Source organism: Caretta caretta, chromosome 1 (genome assembly GCF_965140235.1).
Source record: "Caretta caretta isolate rCarCar2 chromosome 1, rCarCar1.hap1, whole genome shotgun sequence".
Lineage (NCBI taxonomy): Eukaryota > Metazoa > Chordata > Testudines > Cheloniidae > Caretta > Caretta caretta.
The window spans coordinates 215,155,027-215,175,100 of NC_134206.1; the positions used below are offsets into that span (position 1 = coordinate 215,155,027).

At 47.8% G+C, this 20,074-nt stretch overlaps 1 protein-coding gene across 1 annotated transcript; it reads left to right on the plus strand.

Moving 5' to 3' along the window:
• Positions 1-499: 499 nt before the first annotated feature.
• LOC125623125 (C-type lectin domain family 2 member L) lies at positions 500-18,315 on the plus strand. The gene is made up of 5 exons (XM_048821996.2): positions 500-640; positions 8,106-8,189; positions 8,979-9,166; positions 10,959-11,059; positions 15,120-18,315. The coding sequence occupies exons 1-5, from the start codon at positions 571-573 to the stop codon at positions 15,223-15,225; spliced, it is 549 nt and encodes a 182-aa protein (XP_048677953.1). The 5' UTR covers positions 500-570; the 3' UTR covers positions 15,226-18,315.
• The last annotated feature ends 1,759 nt before the right edge of the window (positions 18,316-20,074 follow it).

Here is a 20,074-nt window from a genome sequence, read left to right on the forward strand (position 1 = left end):
ACATTTGCGACTCTCCACAATACACTATCATCACGACTTTAATTACCATGCTTTCCCTCTCTCTTTCACACCTAAGAACTGACCGTCTCATTGGGGCACCTCTTCGCCATGCCTCCATTGCCAAAGGGAGATGGACCATCAACCCGTGACGGTGTTTATATCCAACTGCCACTCCGTTTTCAGGTGAGACCACAACACTGAACATTTACATAACTTCAGAGTGCTTCATATGCACTCACTGACCACCCTTCCCAACCCGTTCGGGAGGCAGATCGCCGTTCCCCCATGCACCTGATGAGAAACTACCGGTGCCGGACGTGAAGGGCCCGTGTCAAAATTTACTGGACCCAGGGTTTGGCCGCTACTATCCCTCCTTTGGGTGCACAGTTGTGAGAGTCGCTGGGAAGCCCCTTCCCCCCAAAGCGCTTGCAGCCAGGACGCTGGACCCAGCCCCGCTCCGTGTTGCAGGCTTCCCTATTTCACGCTTCCCTTTTCCACTCGTATCCGCCCCCTGGCCTCCGCCCTGAGGGCGCCATGCAGCGGGAGACAGGGAAGCGGAAACCAGGCTAAATGAAGCGGAGCAGGGGAGACGCAGTAATAGGAGGGGGGTCGCCTCCCGCTTCCCCTGGGTGCCTCCCAGGTAAATATGCCTGCGGGGTCCGCAGCAGCCACTCGGGGCTCTGGCCGCTTCTCCGGCCGCAGCGGGGCGGCGCTGGGGGAGGGGACCCCCCTGTCAAATGGTGCGGGGAGGGACCCGGCTGGGGGCAGCTCCGGCGAGTCCAGCACCAGCTGGATCAAGCCGGGGCGAGCGGACTTGTGCGAGTGGAGAGGCGGCTGCTTTGGGGAAGGGCTCAGGCGGATCCCGCACAACCCGCCGTAGCGGCTGGTGGCGAGCCCAGCCCATGCCCTGGAGCGCCTGCAGGGGCCAGTGAACGGGCTGCCCCGGCCCCAGCCCAGCCTGAGCCGGGTGGGAGCAGCAGCCAGGGCTGCCCCGAGAGGATCGTAGCGGGCCAGGGAGCGCTCAACTGCTGAGGCAAGGGGATCCCAGTGCAAAGGCTCGGGCCCTGGGTCTGGACTCATGTACATCAGGACACCGGACCCAGAGGGAGCCAGGCCCGCCCTTGAGCCTGCCCAGGCCCGCCCTTGAGCCTGCCCGGACCCGCCCTGTTTCTGGGAAATCCCGTGACTGCCGTGCAAGGGAAGTAGTGGGCCGCAGGGGGCAGCAGATAAAACCGGCCTTGCCTGCACTACAGAATTAAGGTGACGTTAAGTTAAGTGGACATACAGTCACTGCAGTATCTGAAGTGGTGTGTCACATCCACACTGTGCTCCTTCTGTCTGTGGTGCGTGTCCTCACCAGGAGCGCCTCCACTCACTGAAATGGGGCATTGTGAGGCACTCTCAGCTGGAGCCCCCCCACCCTGGGACTGACAGCCTGAGCTGGCTGGGGCTCGCACAGCTGGAGTGTGCGGCTGGCAACACAGCAGCCAGCCTGCGAGTGCCCAGCTGAAGCCAGGGTTCTGGGAGCTGACAGGTTCTCCACCCCACAGCAGCAGCCCTGGGAGCTCCAGGGCAGGGAGCCAACCAGCAGTGAAATTGACATTGTTGTCAGTTTCACAACTGCTATTATTTCACATTTCCTCTCTGGCTCAGGCTGTCAGCCCCCGGGGACAGGGGGCTCCAGCTGTGAGCCCAGCACAGACTATGTAAGTAACAGTGTCTGCACAGACACTGCATTGCTATAACTACATAGAATCATAGAATATCAGGGTTGGAAGGGACCTCAGGAGGTCATCTAGTCCAACCCCCTGCTCGAAGCAGGACCAATCCCCAACTAAATCATCCCAGCCAGGGCTTTGTCAAGCCTGACCTTAAAAACCTCTGAGGAAGGAGATTCCACCATCTCCCTAGGTAACCCATTCCAGTGCTTCACCAGCCTCCCAGTGAAAAAGCTTTTCCTAATATCCATCCGTCAACCTAAGCACTATGTCTCTCATGGAGGTGGAGTTATTAAAGTGACGTAGTGGACAAATTACATTGGTGGGAGCTACATTTTAGTGTAGATGCTTACAGGGTTAGGTCGTTGACTTAACTCTGTAGTGTAGACCAGTCCACTGCGTCCCGCTGCACACGTTGGGCCATGTTGCCAATTGCATCGGCGTGCCAGAGTCTGTGTAACTATTGTCCAAAGATACTGCGTGTGCTGGGTTGGGTCTGGTGGGATGCTCCACGTCTCCCCACCGTATGAGGCTTCCCATCAGAAAGTCCAATGGGCTATTTCAGGGGCAGCGTGAGGGATGGATGGGAAGTGCTACCGGGCTCAGAATGCAGGAATGGAACTTCCACACTGTTGTGACAGCAGGAGCCAGTTACACATGAAATGGCCCCTTTCCCACTGTGCTCTGATCTAGTGCACTGAGTGGTGCCTTACCTAAGGTAATCAGGAGAGCCCAGTGGAGAGAGCCCCATGCAGTTCCTCACCTGACCCCTGCTGGAGTTGCTCTGCCTCCCTCCCGCAATGGGCAATAATATACACCTCACAGTCTGTATCTGGTTCCCACAGAATCTCAGCTCAGCTCTGTTTAGCTCAGCTTTGGAAAGATGCTGTGGGACAGATGCCCAGCTGCTTTAAGTTTGGGTAGCTCCAGTGACTAGAATGGAGCTACACTGATTTACACTAGTGGATCTGGCCCTGTATCTTTTCCAGTTCTAAGCTTAAGGCATTAAGTACACTTGCATTGTTTACTCCTGGGGGAATTCTGTGCCAAAAAATTAAAAATTCTACGCACAATATTTTAAAATTCTGTAAATCTTATTTGTCAAAATAATACTATTTAATCATGCCACTTTCAACTATTTTGGTAATTTATTTAAAAAATACCTATCAGCAAGGATGTTTGTAACAATATAGACACACACAAAATTTCGCCCAGGAGTAGAGAGTTAAAGAAACCCCTGTGACAACCAAGTTCCTGTTTCTCTGCCTCCTCCCCCTGAGAGCCCAGCTAGGTGGCCAGACACTCACACCCCCACCCAGATCCCAGCCATGCCCCCCCAGTCCAGAAACTCATACCTCCTACCCCCCCCAGAGCCCAGCTGTGGCCCCTCCCAGCCCAGACACTCACACCCTCTACACCCCAGAGGCCAGCTGCAAGGCCCCCTGTCCCCAGCACAGACACAAACTCCTCCTACCCCCCAGAACCCAGGTGTGATCCCCCTAGCCCAGACATTCACATCCCCTAACCCCCAGAGCCCAGCTGTGGCCCCCTCAGCCCAGACACTCACACACTACCTTCCCCCCGAGCCCAGGGATACAGAGGGAGAAACAGCCTGATGCTGAGTCCTGGGCTTGCATGGAGTTTCCTGCACGCCCACGCTGCCTGCCTTTGGGGCGTCCTGGGAACCTTCCAGTTCCCTCCCCCAGCCTTGTCTTCTATTTGTGAGATGAGCTCTGCCAGATCCCGTGGCCCCTAGTGGTGGGCAACATCTCTGCCGCCCATTTCTGTGGGGAAAAAATGGAAATTCTGTGCGCACAACATTAATTTCTGCAAAATTCTGCATTGTGCAGGGGCACAGTACATTCCCCCAGGAGTCCTTGTTGTGTAAATGCCAAATAATTTTCCTCTTTGTGCTCTGGGCACAGAGCAATAGCAGGAAACTTTCCAGCCAGATTTCAGAGTAACAGCCGTGTTAGTCTGTATTCGCAAAAAGAAAAGGAGTACTTGTGGCACCTTAGAGACTAACCAATTTATTTGAGCATAAGCTTTCGTGAGCTACAGCTCACTTCATCGGATGCATACTGTGGAAAGTGTAGAAGATCTTTTTATACACACAAAGCATGAAAAAATACCTCCCCTCACCCCACTCTCCTGCTGGTAATGGCTTATCTAAAGTGATCACTCTCCTAACAATGTGTATGATGATCAAGTTGGGCTATTTCTAGCATAAATCCAGGTTTTCTCTCCCCCCCACCCCACCCCCCCAAACACACACACAAACCCACTCTCCTGTTGGTAATAGCTTATCTAAAGTGACCACTCTCCTTACAACACGGCTGTTACTCTGAAACCTGTCATTATGCAAGGCACTGCATTTAGCCGTATGGAGTGGAAATCTATCAACTGCATGAAAACACTTGTACAGATAGAGACAGACATCATCTTCCTTTCCAAATGCAAACAGATGGACATCGTACCAAAAGGACTGAAGGTAAAAAATCCATTACAATCTACATACCACACAGACTATGCTGACAGCTTGTGCCACATGCTCTCAAAGAAACTGCGGAACCACCTGATCAACACCCTCTACAGCAAACGGGGAAAGATAAAGAAAGAGCTCTCAAAAATGGATACTCTCATAAAAAAACAACTTTCCACACAAACTTCCTCGTGGCTGGACTTTACCAAAACTAGACAAGCCATTTACAACACACACTTTGCTTCTCTACAAAAGAAAAAGGACACTAAACTTTCTAAACTACTAAATGCCACAAGAGGCCACAGCAATGGTTCCCTCAACCCACCCAGCAATATTGTTAACCTATCCAATTATACTCTTAGCCCAGCAGAAGCAGCTGTCCTATCTTGGGGCTTCTCATAGATTCATAGATTCATAGATATTTAGGCCAGAAGGGACCATTATGATCATCTAGTCTGACCTCCTGCACAATGCAGGCCACAGAATTTCACCCACCACTCCTAAAAAAGACCTCACACCTATATCTGTGCTATTGAAGTCCTCAAATTGTAGTTTGAAGACCTCAAGGAGCAGAGAATCCTCCAGCAAGTGACCCGTGCCCCATGCTACAGAGGAAGGCGAAAAACCTCCAGGGCCTTCCAATCTGCCCTGGAGGAAAATTCCTTCCCGACCCCAAATATGGCGATCAGCTAAACCCTGAGCATATGGGCAAGATTCATCAGCCAGATACTACAGATTCTCCTTCTGCCCCTCCATCCCCACGAACATGATACAGTTCTGTGGTGACCTAGAATCCTATTTTTGACGTCTCCGACTCAAGGAATATTTCCAACATACCTCTGAACAACATACTAATCCACAGAGACCTCCCTACCAACACTACAAAAAGAAGGATTCTAGGTGGACTCCTTCTGAAGGTCGAGACAGCAGACTGGACTTCTACATAGAGTGCTTCCGCCGACGTGCACGGGCTGAAATTGTGGAAAAGCAGCATCACTTGCCCATAACCTCAGCCATGCGGAACACAATGCCATCCACAGCCTCAGAAAAAACTCTGACGTCATAATCAAAAAGGCTGACAAAGGAGGTGCTGTTGTCATCATGAATAGGTCGGAATATGAACACGAGGCTGCTTGGCAGCTCTCCAACACCACTTTCTACAAGCCATTACCCTCTGATCCCACTGAGAGTTACCAAAAGAAACTACAGCATTTGCTCAAGAAACTCCCTGAAAAAGCACAAGATCAAATCTGCACAAACACACCCCTGGAACCCCGACCTGGGATATTCTATCTACTACCCACGATCCATAAACCTGGAAATCCTGGGCACCCTATCATCTCAGGCATTGGCACCCTGACAGCAGGATTGTCTGGCTCCCTCCTCAGGCCCTACGCTACCAGCACTCCCAGCTACCTTCAAGACACCACTGACTTCCTGAGGAAACTTCAATCCATCGGTGATCTTCCTGATAACACCATCCTGGTCACTATGGATGTAGAAGCCCTCTACACCAACATTCCACACAAAGATGGACTACAAGCCGTCAAGAACACTATCCCCGATAATATCACGGCTAACCAGGTGGCTGAACTTTGTGACTTTGTCCTTACCCATAAATATTTTACATTTGGGGACAATGTATACCTTCAAATCAGTGGCACTGCTATGGGTACCCACATGGCCCCACAGTATGCCAACATTTTTATGGCTGACTTAGAACAACGCTTCCTCAGCTCTCGTCCCCTAACGCCCCTACTCTACTTGTGCTATATTGATGACATCTTCATCATCTGGACCCATGGAAAAGAAGCCCTTGAGGAATTCCACCATGATTTCAACAATTTCCATCCCACCATCAACCTCAGCCTGGTCCAGTCCACACAAGAGATCCACTTTGTGGACACTACAGTGCTAATAAGCGATGGTCGCATAAACACCACCCTATACCGGAAACCTACTGACCGCTATTACTACCTACATGCCTCCAGCTTTCACCCTGACCACACCACATGATCCATTCTCTACAGCCAAGCTCTGTGATACAACCGCATTTGCTCCAACCCCTCAGACAGAGACAAACACCTACAAGATCTCTATCAAGCATTCTTACAACTACAATACCCACCTGCGGAAGTGAAGAAACAGATTGATAGAGCCAGAAGAGTTCCCAGAAGTCAACTACTCCAGGACAGGCCTAACAAAGAAAATAACAGAACGTCACTAGCCATCACCTTCAGCCCCCAACTAAAACCCCTCCAACACATTATTAAGGATCTACAACCTATCCTGAAGGATGACCCAACACTCTCACAAATCTTGGGAGACAGGCCAGTCCTTGCGTAGAGACAGCCCCCCAACCTGAAGCAAATACTCACCAGCAACCACATACCACACAATAGAACCACTAACCCAGGAACCTATCCTTGCAACAAAGCCCGTTGTCAACTGTGCCCACATATCTATTCAGGGGACACCATCACAGGGCCTAATAACATCGGCCACACTATCAGAGGCTCGTTCACCTGCACATCCACCAATGTGATATGTGGCAGCAATGCCCCTCTGCCATGTACATTGGTCAAACTGGACAGTCTCTGTGTAAAAGAATAAATGGACACAAATCAGATGTCAAGCATTATAACATTCATAAACCAGTCGGAGAACACTTCAATCTCTCTGGTCATGCGCTTACAGACATGAAAGTTGTGATATTACAACAAAAAAACTTCAAATCCAGACTCCAGCGAGAGACTGCTGAATTGGAATTCATTTGCAAATTGGATACAATTAACTTAGGCTTGAATAGAGACTGGGAGTGGCTAAGTCATTATGCAAGGTAACCTATTTCCCCTTGTTTTTTCCTACCTCCCCCCCAGACGTTCTTGTTAAACCCTGGATTTGTGCTGGAAATGGCCCACCTTGATGATCATACGCATTGTAAGGAGAGTGGTCACTTTAGATAAGCTGTTACCAGCAGGAGAGTGGGGTGGGGGGAGGTATTTTTTCATGCTTTGTGTGTATAAAAAGATCTTCTACACTTTCCACAGTATGCATCCGATGAAGTGAGCTGTAGCTCACGAAAGCTTATGCTCAAATAAATTGGTTAGTCTCTAGGGTGCCACAAGTACTCCTTTTCTTTTTCCAGCCAGAGCAGCAAAGTGTAAAATAGCACAGAAACTGCATGAAGCAGCAGAGAAAAGAGCAAGAAATACCCGCATCAAACACTCATTCTCAGCCTTGTTTGTTTGGCACTCTCCCTGCGGGAGCAGTTTCCTGCAAGTACTTGGTCCCCTGTCCACTAGCTCCTTGGGATTTGGAACAGCAAACTACAACAGACAGATAGTTGGGTCCCTCCTGGTAGTAAGTAGAGCTCACTCTCTTGAAGTTGGCGGCAGGGAGTGGGGGAAAGAGAGGGAGTCTTTGTAGGAGGAGACTGGAGGTTGCAGCAGCAGAAGTTCTGGGCTCAGAGGGCAGTAGACAATGACAATCCTTAGTTCCCTTACACACACCATGAACCCTTCACTGCCTTACCCATTAGCTCTGTTCCTTAGTCTTTCTATTCCTCTATCTTTATTCCCAGCTCAGTCCCCTCTCCCCATGTCCCATCTCTCTCTACTTCACTATTATTATGAGTGCTGAGTACTGGCATTGCACACAGTTGTTTGTAGTGGATGTTTAGTCTTTTCTTTTCCTAGCTTCAGTAGCCTTTTGTTGTTTTTTTCATTGTGGTTGTTGAATGCAGAAATTTCTACATCTGGGCTTTCCTAGGTTAACTGTCAGCTTTCCCAGATGTCCAGCTCTGCTCCTATAAAGATTACAACCAGTCATTACATCCTAAACCCATTCTAGTACATAGATTTCTTTTAGAGTTCTTAAACTTATAATTTTGTCATGGTTTTCAGGGCTCTGCTCAAATATCTGGTTCTGGAGGTGCACTACAGGGATTCTTGCTGTTGTTTCGGTTTTGATCTTGTGTATTCACCTTGGTAAGTATTTAAGTAATTTTAAAATAAAGTATTATTTACCTCTACAGTCAAGAGAACTCCAGATTTTCATATAGAAACCAAAACCAAATTTAGTTTGTTCATAACTCCCATTATTTGAGAGTTAAATAGGTGTCCCTTGAGAGAGACATTTCATTTTAAGACTCAGTTTCAAGACTGGAGAGGTGAAACCCATAGCAGTAGAAATGGTAAGGGCCATATGTAGTCCTGGTTTACACGTGACTTGTGAATGTGTGACCTTGTCTATTTCCAGATTCAAAAAAACACTCCTTCAGTTCACAGGCAGAAGATTTCCCTGGCCCTGATTCTTTAATTTCTGGCCCTGACTCTTTAAAAACATGAAAGCTAAATTAATGCAGAAACTGATGAGACTGCCAAAAAATGCTGCTCTGGCATAACAGCCAAGGCTGGCTCAGTCGAACACTGACGTTATCAGAAGTTGGGGAGATTTTTTTTTAATTTGGGAATTTGGTCTGTTGTTTTCACAAGCTGCCTTCTGGTTATAATTAGACTGTAATCTCTTTAGGCCTCTTAGATCTCTCTTATGAGGTTGTTCAGCATCTAGCACTCTCTAGGAAACATAAAAATTATACAGGTTCATTAAATTTAAATCTCAGCCCAGTGTTATATTTGATTTCCTGTAATATTTTCAATTGTTTTGAGCTCTTGTCTGCAGAGGGCACAAACTGAGGGCTGGGCTAGGTAGCTCCAGGAAGTCTGCTCTGGGAGATCTGACTGGCAGAAATGTGATGGTTTGTTGTTGTTTTTTAGCGGTAAACTGCTCATCAGGGAAAGGTTCTTCTGGCTCTCCTCCTCCAGAACCATGCCCTGCCGACTGGCTGTACCACCAAAGGAAATGTTACTGCTTCTCTGAGAAAGTAAAGGACTGGAACTCCAGTCAGAGCTTTTGTGCCTCACACAACAGCTCCCTAATTGTAATTGAAAGCCAGCAGGAACTGGTAAGGGAATGAAATATGATAGTTTCACCCCCTCCCATCTCCTGGGATCTGTGTGATTCCCCACTCTCTCATTCTGCTCTCTCATCTGAATGGCTGTAAATCCAGTTAAGGAGTGTGACAAGGTACAGTGCACAGAAAAACATGAAGATAAGAATGGCCATACTGGGTCAGACCAAAGGTCCATCTAGCCCAGTATCCTGTCTTCCAACAATGGCCAATGCCAGGTGCCCCAGAGGGAATGAACAGAACAGGTAATCACCAAGTGATCCATCCCCTGTCACCCATTCCCAGCTTCTCTTCTGGAGTTGCCGTCTTCAACCCTGGTAGTTAATGTTTTAGAAGTTGCCCATGGAATGCCCCATTTAACCTTTGGATTGATCACATTGACAAACGCTGGTGTCTGAAGCGACTGTCTGTGAAAACAATGTCCCGTCTTTCTTATCTGTAACCAGACATAAATTCTCTCAGAGTTACCAGGACCCACTGAGGCCAACGAGCCTGGATACTTGTGTTAGCCCCAGTTTGGGAGTGAGGTAACAGTTCTCTTCCACTGAGATTTGCCATTTCTCTTGAATTTTAAATTTCAGTGCTGGGATGTTAGAAATGGTCCCACTCCAGCCCAGCTCTGAAATATAGGAAGAGATTCTCTCCTTTCCCTGATCTGTCCCTTAAATGGAGCTGCAGCAGTGAACAGGGCCCCAAAAAGCCCCATAGCCAGCCAGAAGAGAACTGCCTCAGCTGAAGGGAGCGCTGCACAGCCCCCATCCCTAACCTCAGCATAGTGGTCATACTGGGGGCAGAAGGGGAGTCTGCAGAGCAAGCTGCACTGTGGGTTCGGGGCAGCTCCATGTTGCAAAGCTGCACACAGCCAACCCAGGAAGGTCTTTTCTGAATTAGAGGAGGCTTTTGGGCTGCGCTTAGTTGTGTTAGGGGCCACACTGACCCTAGCCATCACAGAAGTTTGCTTCCCTTTGTCTCCACTCTGCCCAGACTGCACCTGTTTGTGCACTGGCTCCTAGACAGGCAGTACACACTCCCACCCTACACCTTCACTACAGGAAACTTTGCACTCTACTGAAGCTCCTTATCTTCACTTTCAAGACCCTCTATAATCTGGCTGCTGACTGTAACTCTGCTCTCATTTTCTCCTACTTCCCACCTTGCTCTGTATGCTCCTTCCAGTCTTGTTGCCTCACTGCTCCCTTCATCTTTTTCCATGCTTGTTTTGGCACCATCTGTTTTCTTGCTTCCAACACTTGGAACAATTCCTCTCTCCTCATTCACATCCCTCTGTAAAACCTACTTCTTCCAGGAATCCTTCTTCTGGTCTCTACACCAATGATTTCTCCAATCTGCTTTGCCTAAACTGTTGTCCACTGTTCTGTTGATGTCACACTGTAGGCTGTTCAGGGCAGGGACATAACTTATTCTCTATTTTGTACAGTCCTGTGCTCATGAGTCTATGTAAATACTTAATAATTGTCTATGTTCATCCAGGTTCTTATAGTAGACTCGATACATTGCTACAGTGTCAGAGCACCTCCATGGCTAAATATAAATGCTTAATATTAGTCCATGGCAGTCTTTTGAGCAGAGACTTCCAATCTGGCTGAATTTTGGGGTGCTTTTCTTTATGTGGATATCACAAGATCCACACTTATGATTTTGATGTCAGCTCTCAAGAGGTGAAAGGCTGGTACATTAACCCATAGTCCTCTGGGAGAAGGGAAAGATCATCCTTTCGTTTTCTAGTCTGGAACAAAGATTGCTCCTTGTGGTTTTTTTCCTACAGAAATTTATAATGAAAATAACAAAGCAAGATCCGTGGATTGGACTTCGCAAGACAGGAGAAGAATTCCATTGGGTAAATGGGACTCCATTAGATACAAATCTGTAAGTTGATATTGACTTGTATTGCCCTGGATACATGATAACAGAAGGGTTAATGAAGGGTTCCCGGAATAAGCAGAATGTATGGAGTGATTTGAAGGTAGAGTTAAAATGCTGGCGATACAAGTAGCATTGTCTCTGACGCATCTGAGATTACGAGACCGCAGAGAGGATGATAGACTGGGGTAGGCAGCTAGATTTTTGAATCTGTCATGTAGCATTGGCAAAATCATAGGAGGTGTTAAGGTGGAGAGAAAAGCTGAGAACACAAAGGAAAGAATCCTAAGGAGCAAAGAGAGAGAGAGGAGGAAGAGGACTTAGTAAAATTGGTGCTGAAGGAGTGGTCAGGAAAGCAGGAGTGAATCAAAGAAAGCCCAAAGCTACAGAGTCTGAGAGGAGAGAGAGATCAGTGGTATAAAGGCAGCAGGCACACCAGAAAGGCTGACAGAGAAGTGCCCCTTTGAATTAGCAAATCAAAGGTTGTGACCTTGGTCAGGCATTTTCACTGGAATGGATAGGGCTGAGGATAGACTGGAGAGCACCAAGAAGAGGCGGCCAAGGCAGCAGGAGCAGACAGCATATCTTAAGGTACATCTACATGGCACACCACTGGTGACAGTGTGTAGGGTATGTATTGCTTCATGCTGCAGTGGAAAAGCAGACTGTGTTCACACTGTGGTGGTGTGCAGTCACACACAGCCGTGAAAAGCTCTGGTCGGGGGGGTGGCAGTGGAGAAAGGCTCCTGCAAGTCCCTACTGCCAAAGGCTTTCCCACTGCTCCCCCTCTATTTGAGCCTTTCACTATGCCAGGGTCTTTCACTGTGGTAGGGAATCCCCTTTACTGGAGCCTTTCTCCAGTGCCTTCCCCCACCATTGAATTTCTCTACTGCTGGAGACTCTGCCTGTGGCAGGGAAAGTCGCTGGTAGTGGGACACTGCTAAAGACAGCAGTGTAGACAGGGAAGGCACTGCTTGGGCATGTAGAGATCCCTATAGCGTACGAGTGCAGGTGTATTTACTTGCCTAAGCAATGCTTCACCATTTGGGACAAGGGGTAAAAAGTGAGATGGCAAAATTTGCAGATGATACGAGGCTACTCAAGATAGTTAAGTCCAAAGCAGACTCTAGATAGTTACAAAGGGATCTCACAAAACTGGGTGAGTAGGCAACAAAATGGTAGATGAAATTCAATGTTGCTAAATGCAAAGTAATGCACATGACAAAATAGAGTCCCAACTATACATGTAAAATGATGGGGTCTAAATGAGCTGTTACCACTCAAGAAAGAGATCTTGGAGTCATTGTGGATAGTTCTCTGAAAACATCCATGCAATGTGCAGCAGCAGTCAAAAAAGCAAACAAAATGTTGGGAATCATTAAGAAAGGGACAGATAATAAGACAGAAAAATATCATGTTGGGCGGCACTTACCTCAGGCGGCTCCTGGTTAGTGGCAGAGCAGGGCTAAGGCAGGCTCCCTGCATGCCCTGGCTCCGCACGGCTCCGGAAGCGGCCGGCATGTCCCTGTGGCCCCTAGCGCCGCTGTGATCAGGAAGGCTCCGCGTGCTGCCTCCACCCATGCAGCTCCCATTCACTAGGAACCCCCTAACCCCCTGCCCCAGCCCTGAGCCACTCCCATGCTCCAAACCCCGCATCCCCGGCCCCACCCCAGAGCCCGCTCCCTGAGCCGGAGCCCTCATTCTTTCCCGCATCCCAACCCCCCGCCCCATCCCAATGAAGGTGAGTGAGGGTGGGGGAGAGTGAGTGTCGGAGGGACGGGGGAGGGAGTGAGTGGGAGCTGGGGCCTCAGAGAAAGGGCGGGACCTTGGGGGAGGGGCTGGGCAAGGGTGTTCAGTTTTGTGCAATTAGAAAGTTTGCAACCCTAACCAACCACCTGATGTTTAATTCTAGAGACTGTTAGTGTGACTGTGTGACCTGATTTCCATTTCTGGGTCACTGCAGGTGAGGAGAAGGACGAGCTGTTAGGTAGCCAGGATCTTTGTTCCCTTTGAGCTGCGCGGCCACGCAGGTGCTCAGGGCTGCAGCGGGGAGAGATGCCTCTCCCCCAACCCTGGACGTGCTGTGATGGGGAGAAGCGCGCCAGCCCCAAGCCAGCCTCAGACGTGCCGCAGCCCCAACCGAGCACCGGATCTTCCATGGCCGGGAGGCAGGTGCCTCTCTCCCAGCCCCTGACCTGTCATGGCCGGGGGAGAGCCATCTGGCCCCAAACCAACCCAGCCCCGGCCCGGACCTGCTGCGGCCGGGGGATGGGTGCCCCTATCCCGGCCCCAACCCTGCCCCGGATCAGACCTCCCTTGGTGGGGAGAGGTGCCTCTCCCCTTCCAGCCCAGGTGCTGCTTTGGGGGAGAGAACTGGGGGGAGTCCTCTCTCCCTGCCATAGGCCCGGGGGAGGCTGCACCCCAAACCCCGCATCCCCAGCCCCACCACAGAGCCAGCATCCCGAGCCAGAGCCCTCACCCACAGTCTTCTGCCCCAGCCCTGATCCCCCCTTCCACACACCATACCCCCAAGCCCCACCCCCGCCACATGAAATTTGTTATGTGCACCAATATGGATGATGTCACACATCACCTCCATATTCATGCACATAACAAAATTCATTCCACACATGTGTGAGAAAAATGAGAGGGAACACGGGCTAGGACTCAAGCCATGAAGGGCTTTAATCATAGACTCAACAGCTAAAATATTACCCAGAAGCAGATAGTGAGCTAGTGAAGTTCACAAAGGATTGGTGTACTATGGTGTCCTGATTTCCATTTCTGTAGCTGTCCCAGCTTTCATGAAGCTTTCATGGGTAGCCCCACATACAGCTCAATGCATGTATCTTGTCTGGAGGTCACAGGTGCCTGGAGAATTGTGACAAGGGCCACATCTGAGAAAAATGGAGCAGAGCCTAGCCAGCTGCAGATGGAAACAGCACTTTGGAGTTCTTGAAGTGTGTCAGATTCCCAGTAGCAGATGAGGATCTATAATAACCCACAGGCTGTAATCCTCTTTGACAAATAGTGACAAATTCCCTCAGTAATGGTATGGAACCATCCCCCCATACCCTGAAGCTCCTTTCCCAATGCATCCTTCTAGTATTGTTTCCATTTTACCTGACTCTTAGCCATTTTGCTCACTCTAGTCCCAAACTCAGCCAGACATTGGAAAAACCAAAGGAACATGCACCATGTGGGCCACATGAGGAAAGACTTTGTGTGTCATCTGCATATTGATGACATCATAGCCCAAACCACCCATACACCTGTGCTGAACAGGAAAAGGAATTCCCCTTAAATGACCCATCCAGGCAGATGAGCAAGCACCCAGAAACATCTTTTTGGGGCTGTCAGACAGGAATGGAGGAATACCCATATATAAATAGTCCAATGTGCTGACTGCAAACCCAGGCTATTCATGTCATAGATCAAAAATGAAAGAAGACTTTGTAAAGGTTAAGGAGAACGTGTGGGAGACCTGAACTGGAGAGTTTTTGTGTTCTGAGGATCTGCTTCTGCTGTCACTTGCAGGACCAGCTCTCGGCACTAGCAAACCAAGCACGTGCTTGGGGTGGCACAATTGCAGGGGCGGCATTCTGGGTGGTTTTTTTTTTTTTTCTTGCTTGGGGTGGCAAAAAACCTAGAGCCGGCCCTGGTCACTTGCACTGGTGTAACTTCACTTGAAGTCTCTGGAATTGCACCAGTGTAAAACTGGCATGAGTGAGGAGGAGATTCAGCCCCACAGCTTTTTAAGAAGTGTAACACTAGCCGTGAATTTCCAGATATTTAGTTTGTTACAAAATTCTTGTAAAATGACATTTGCTGAAATTACTAGTAACTTCATGTTAACTAAGCTTTCTGTCTGGGAATTAAATACATAATCTCTTTTATATTAAGAAAATTCCCATCTTCCCCTTTGCAATAAATTTCATGTAGTGAATTAGGGTGAAACACTGGGGGTCTCTCAAGAGGTTCTTTTACCAACAGAGGATTCCCTCGTTCAGTGGAATTATTTGATGGTAAATTTCAAGGTAACAGTTTCTTTCATTCTCTCTTGCAGGTTGACAGTAAAGGGTTCTGGAGAATGTGCCTATATTGAATCAGATGTGGTCTCCAGTTCTGGATGCTCATTACCCAGAGGTTGGGTCTGTAAAATAGGCTCTTAGCTCTGTGTACTCATGCTTCACTCAGCCAATTAATGTAAAACCCAGGGTTCAGCTGTCACAGTTGAGGGCAACTGCACCTGTATGTCCCCTCAGTGATCCAGCAAGGGCACCTAGTCTCAGGCTTGCTGCATTGCTCTCCCTTCTGACTGGCGTATTTCCAAGGCTGCACAGTTCCCTGCCTTTATTGTGTTGTTCCCAGCACAGACAGGTTGCCCAAGGACACCTGCTTGCTTTCTCCTCTGAGACAGTTAACAGGTGTAATGGCTACAGTTATAAGATACCACACAGCACTTCCTATGACAGCCCACTTTATTCTTATGGTAAAAATCATTACGGAGAAAACATTGAAAACAATAAAAGACACTACACACATGCTACTAAGCTTCCCAGAATTCACGCTAACATGGATTCTGGCAGGAGCAGTTCTTCCCTCCCCCCACCCAACAGATTCCTTGTGGTTACAAGTTCATCACAGCTTCAGCTCAGAACAAGCTCAATAGGGCCAGTCCTTCCAACCCTACCAGAAGGATTGGGGCCTTCTGTGGACCAGAGGTCCTGTCTGTTTGCTGGATCAGGAAGAAGGCCCTGAGCTGGTTGAAAATCAAATTTTTTATCCAAAAATCTTTTTTTTCTGTTGGTCCCTGGAGAGTCCAGTTTGAACTAGTAGAGGTGCACTTCTCCGGGTGGTGTTGTCTCTCTGGAGATATTACAACCTGGGCGAATGTACCTAATTACCCCCTGCTGTTCTCTTATTTATCCGTCCCTTGGAAACACATACATTTCCACAGTAATACGGACAAAGTTACATTTTAATACAGTGGACCCCCAAAGGTATTCACCTCTTTCAGTAAGGTCTAACTTAGTTCAATAAAGTTCCTTCAGGATATTGTAGGAACTTGTCAGTCTGTTATCTCAACAACATCTTGAAAGCTATAAATGCAATGTAGCCTCAGTACATTTACATACATTTCAAAGCATTAACAACTGTAGATTAGCAAAATCTCTTCCCCAAAACACTAACCCACAACCACCCCACCTGGATTCAGAAAGGAAGGAGAAAGATCTATTAGCCATGAACTGAGAACTCAGCCAGAGTTAAACAAGCTGGTGTGCTGTGAATGCTGCTTGTCAGTCTCATCTCATCTCATCGATTCCTTGTGCTCTCCCCCTCCCACCAATCTCTTTGGTGTATCCACCTGTTCTTTCTCATCCAATAGTGAGCGTATGTCTATACTGCAATCGGAGGTGAGACTGCAGCAAGCATAGACATACCCGAGGTAGCTTTGATCTAGCTAGCTCAAATTACAATAATAATGCAGCCACAGCAACACGGGCTGTACAATCCTGCTGGGGCCCTTGGGTATGCAGTTGAGCTGCTAGCCTGTACTGCCACAGCTTCTGTGCTATTGTTACACAATCTAGTTAGATCAAAGCTACCTCAAGTATGTCTATGCTTGCTGCAGTCTCACCTCCGATTGCAGTGTGCCCTTAGAGTCTAAGCTCCTTGGCTAGCTAGATCAATCCATCTTTTTGTCACGTTTGTGCGGTGCCTACCACAATAGGGCCATTATCTCTAGGCATTATCGCAATACAAATAATGAATACTACTACTGAGAGTCACTTTCCAACCTAGGCTGATCAGAGGATGAGATTCAAATAATTCCTGGAACCACATAAGTTTGTAGCACAAGATTCAGTTCAGGGGCATCTACTAGGGTCACTTTCTTTTGACACCCAAAGAACATGTGCTGGGGGAACAGTCCGAAGGGCTATTCCAGTCCAGCAGTAAAGTTTAAGGTAGGCGGGGCATGTTCCCATCCAACTCTGAGCTAGGTAGGAATGGAATCTTAGGTTTCTGAGTGAGGGCTTGTCTATGCTACGGGTGCTACAGTGGCAGCACTCCAGCTTTGCTGCTGGATCACCACAGAGTAGAGGCTTCCAACATTGACGGAAACCGGTTTTCCATTGACGTAGGTAATCTGCCTCCCCGAGGAATGGTAGCTAGGTTGATGGAAGAATTCTTTCCAAGCACCAGGGGTTAGGTCAGTTTACCTATTGTGCTCAGAAGTTTGAATTTTTCACACCCCTGAGCACTGTAGCTAGGTTGAGCTAAATGTTAAGTGTAGATCAAGGCTCAGTATATGAATCTACTAATTTCTCTGTTGAGATAGTTGTAAGAATAGTGAGGGATAAACGAGAGCAAGGTGGCTGTCAAACTCACTCACAGGGGTCAATGTCGACGTGGCCCAGCCAATTGATTCTAGCTGCTGGTGACATTTGACTCTTATGGTAAGAAACCATTCCAAATCAGCTATCAGCAGTTGGGAAGGATCAGGAGTTACCATTAGTCTGAGAAGACTGAAAGTCCTCTGATGTGAGAGAGGTCTGAAGAAAAATATCAGCTTTCATTTTTAAAATAATTTTCCTTTGACGAGCAGTGGCAATAGAACCAGCCCAGAACCCCGCTGGCAGTTTGTCACAGAATGTGTTTCCCAAAGTCCATGGAACCAGTTCTTCAGCTGGTGCAAATCAGTGTAATTCCATTGACTCAAGTGGAGGTGTGCCAGTTTACGCCAGTCGAGGATCTGGCCCCTTGTGTGCTTTGGGGTTCCCTCCACCCACCTCTATAGGTATAGGGGTTAGTCTTCGTGAGCTGTGACACCATGCACATGGGGTTTTTTTGGAGGGAGCCCCCGGACCATTTTATAAAGTTTGCATGAAGCCATCAGTGAGTGCCAGCTGGTTAGCGAAAAGCAGATCTCTTGATATTCTCATTTGTTAAAAATGTCTCTGTTTTTCCGTGTGTGTAAAATTATGCCTTGTTTTACAAACTGTTTATTTACAGTATTTACACTGCCAATTTCCCCCCATAATGGTCTGTTTTTACTATTCTCATTGCCTTGTCTATTTTTTTTCAAAGTATTTTTCTTTATTTGATTTGATTTGATTAGTTTATAGTTTATTTGCTATTTGGTTTTGTCCATCATATGTACAGTAACTCCACACTTATCGTCGACCCAGTTAACGTTGTTTTGTTGCTGATCAATTAGAGAACATGCTCCTTTAAAGTTGGTCAGTGCTCCCTTATAATGTTGTTTGGCAGCTGCCTGCTTTGTCCACTGCTTGCAGAAAGAGCAGCCCAGTGGAGCTAGTTGGTGGGGGCTTGGAACCGGGGTGGACCGGCAGCCCCCCATCAGCTCCCCTAAGTTCCCTGTGCGGCAGCCGCCCAGCAGGCTGTCAATTGCCGGGCAGTTCAGCTGTCCCTCCCCGCACTGCCGTGTGCTGCTCCTGCCCTCTGCCTTGGAGCTGCTCTCAGGAGCCTCCTGCTTGCTGTCGGGGGTGGGGGTAAGAAGAGGGGTACTAATGTCAGGGTGTCCCCCTCCCCCCACTACTGCCCCCCACTCCTGTACCCCACCCCACAGAGCAGGAGGGGGACACAACAGGGCTCAGGACGGAGGGAGCTTGCTGGCAGCAGCTGCTGTCTCAACTTGCTGATCTACTTAAAGAGGCAATGTACTTACAGTGTGGTCAGCGTACCAGAAGGGGCAATGCGCGTCTCTCTCTCACACACACATGGTGTCTCTCTGTCTCCCTCTCTCTCTCACACACACACGCACACACACACGCACACACACACACACACACACACACACGGTGTGTCTCTCTGTCTCTCTCTGTCATGCTGTGTCTCCTCCCTCCATTCCTGCTCCCTTGTAGAGTGTGAGGCTACATTAACAATGTGTTAACCCTTGAGTGACCCTCTTCCACCCACTGACTCCACCACCTCAACCAAGCTTCACAATCATCATTGCTGTGTGTAGTATTATATTGTGTGTTTAAAAGATAGTCTTTTGTCTGGCAAAAAAAATTTCCCTGTAACCAAACCCTCCTCCCCATTAACATTAATTCTTATGGGGAAATTGGATTCGCTTAACATTGTTTCACTTAAAGTAGCATTTTTCAGGAACATAACTACTGTGTTAAGCGAGGAGTTACTGTATAACATCGGCAGTATGGTAGGGTCTTTACAATGACAGGACAATATATAAATGTCCTGGAGTTTAAAAAGTCTAATAATTTGTAGCTTTAATAATAAATACAAGCACTTTTTTTTTTATCCTTTGGACACAAATACCCCTCTGAAGGGGAAAGTAGTGCAGCTGTGCTGAAAGTTTTTCTGAGGAATACCTCTACAGCAAGTAAAAACAACAAGGAGTCCTTGTGGCACCTTAGAGACTAACAAATTTATTTGGGCATTACGGGGTATAGTAGAATTTACTTCTGCTTATTCACGTGGCAGAGTTTTCAAAATATTGGCATTTACCACCATACTTTTAGAAACTTAGTAAAGTATGTACTAGTCATAAAGGTTATTCATCCGCCATGTTTCATGTCTTAAAGTCTTGTGATAAGCAGATTGAACTGAATAGTTTTTAACAGTAGGACAAGGTACATTTTTATTCTTTCTCATAATTAATTAAGCCTCCCAAAAAATTCAGCTCTGGGCAGATACCAAGCATGGAAAATTTCAGCTGTTAAAGGGGAATGTTTAGAAAAGTTATAAGAACAGGTAAGTTATAATGGAAATTATTTTATGACCTTGACTCTGGCAGGCACAGCCACTATTTGCTCTCATATCTCATATCTAAATGCTGTAGCATTAGGTAACTTAGGGCCAGATAATGAGCCCATTACACTGATGAGCAGTTACACAAGTAGTTCCATCGCAGTCTCCCATATCTTGGGATGAATGAAGTAATTTAATATTAACTGGAGCATGGACTGGAATTCAAGTCAACCCCTCCCAGGTGAATGCCCTAACCATCAGCCTATAGAGTTAATCTCACTC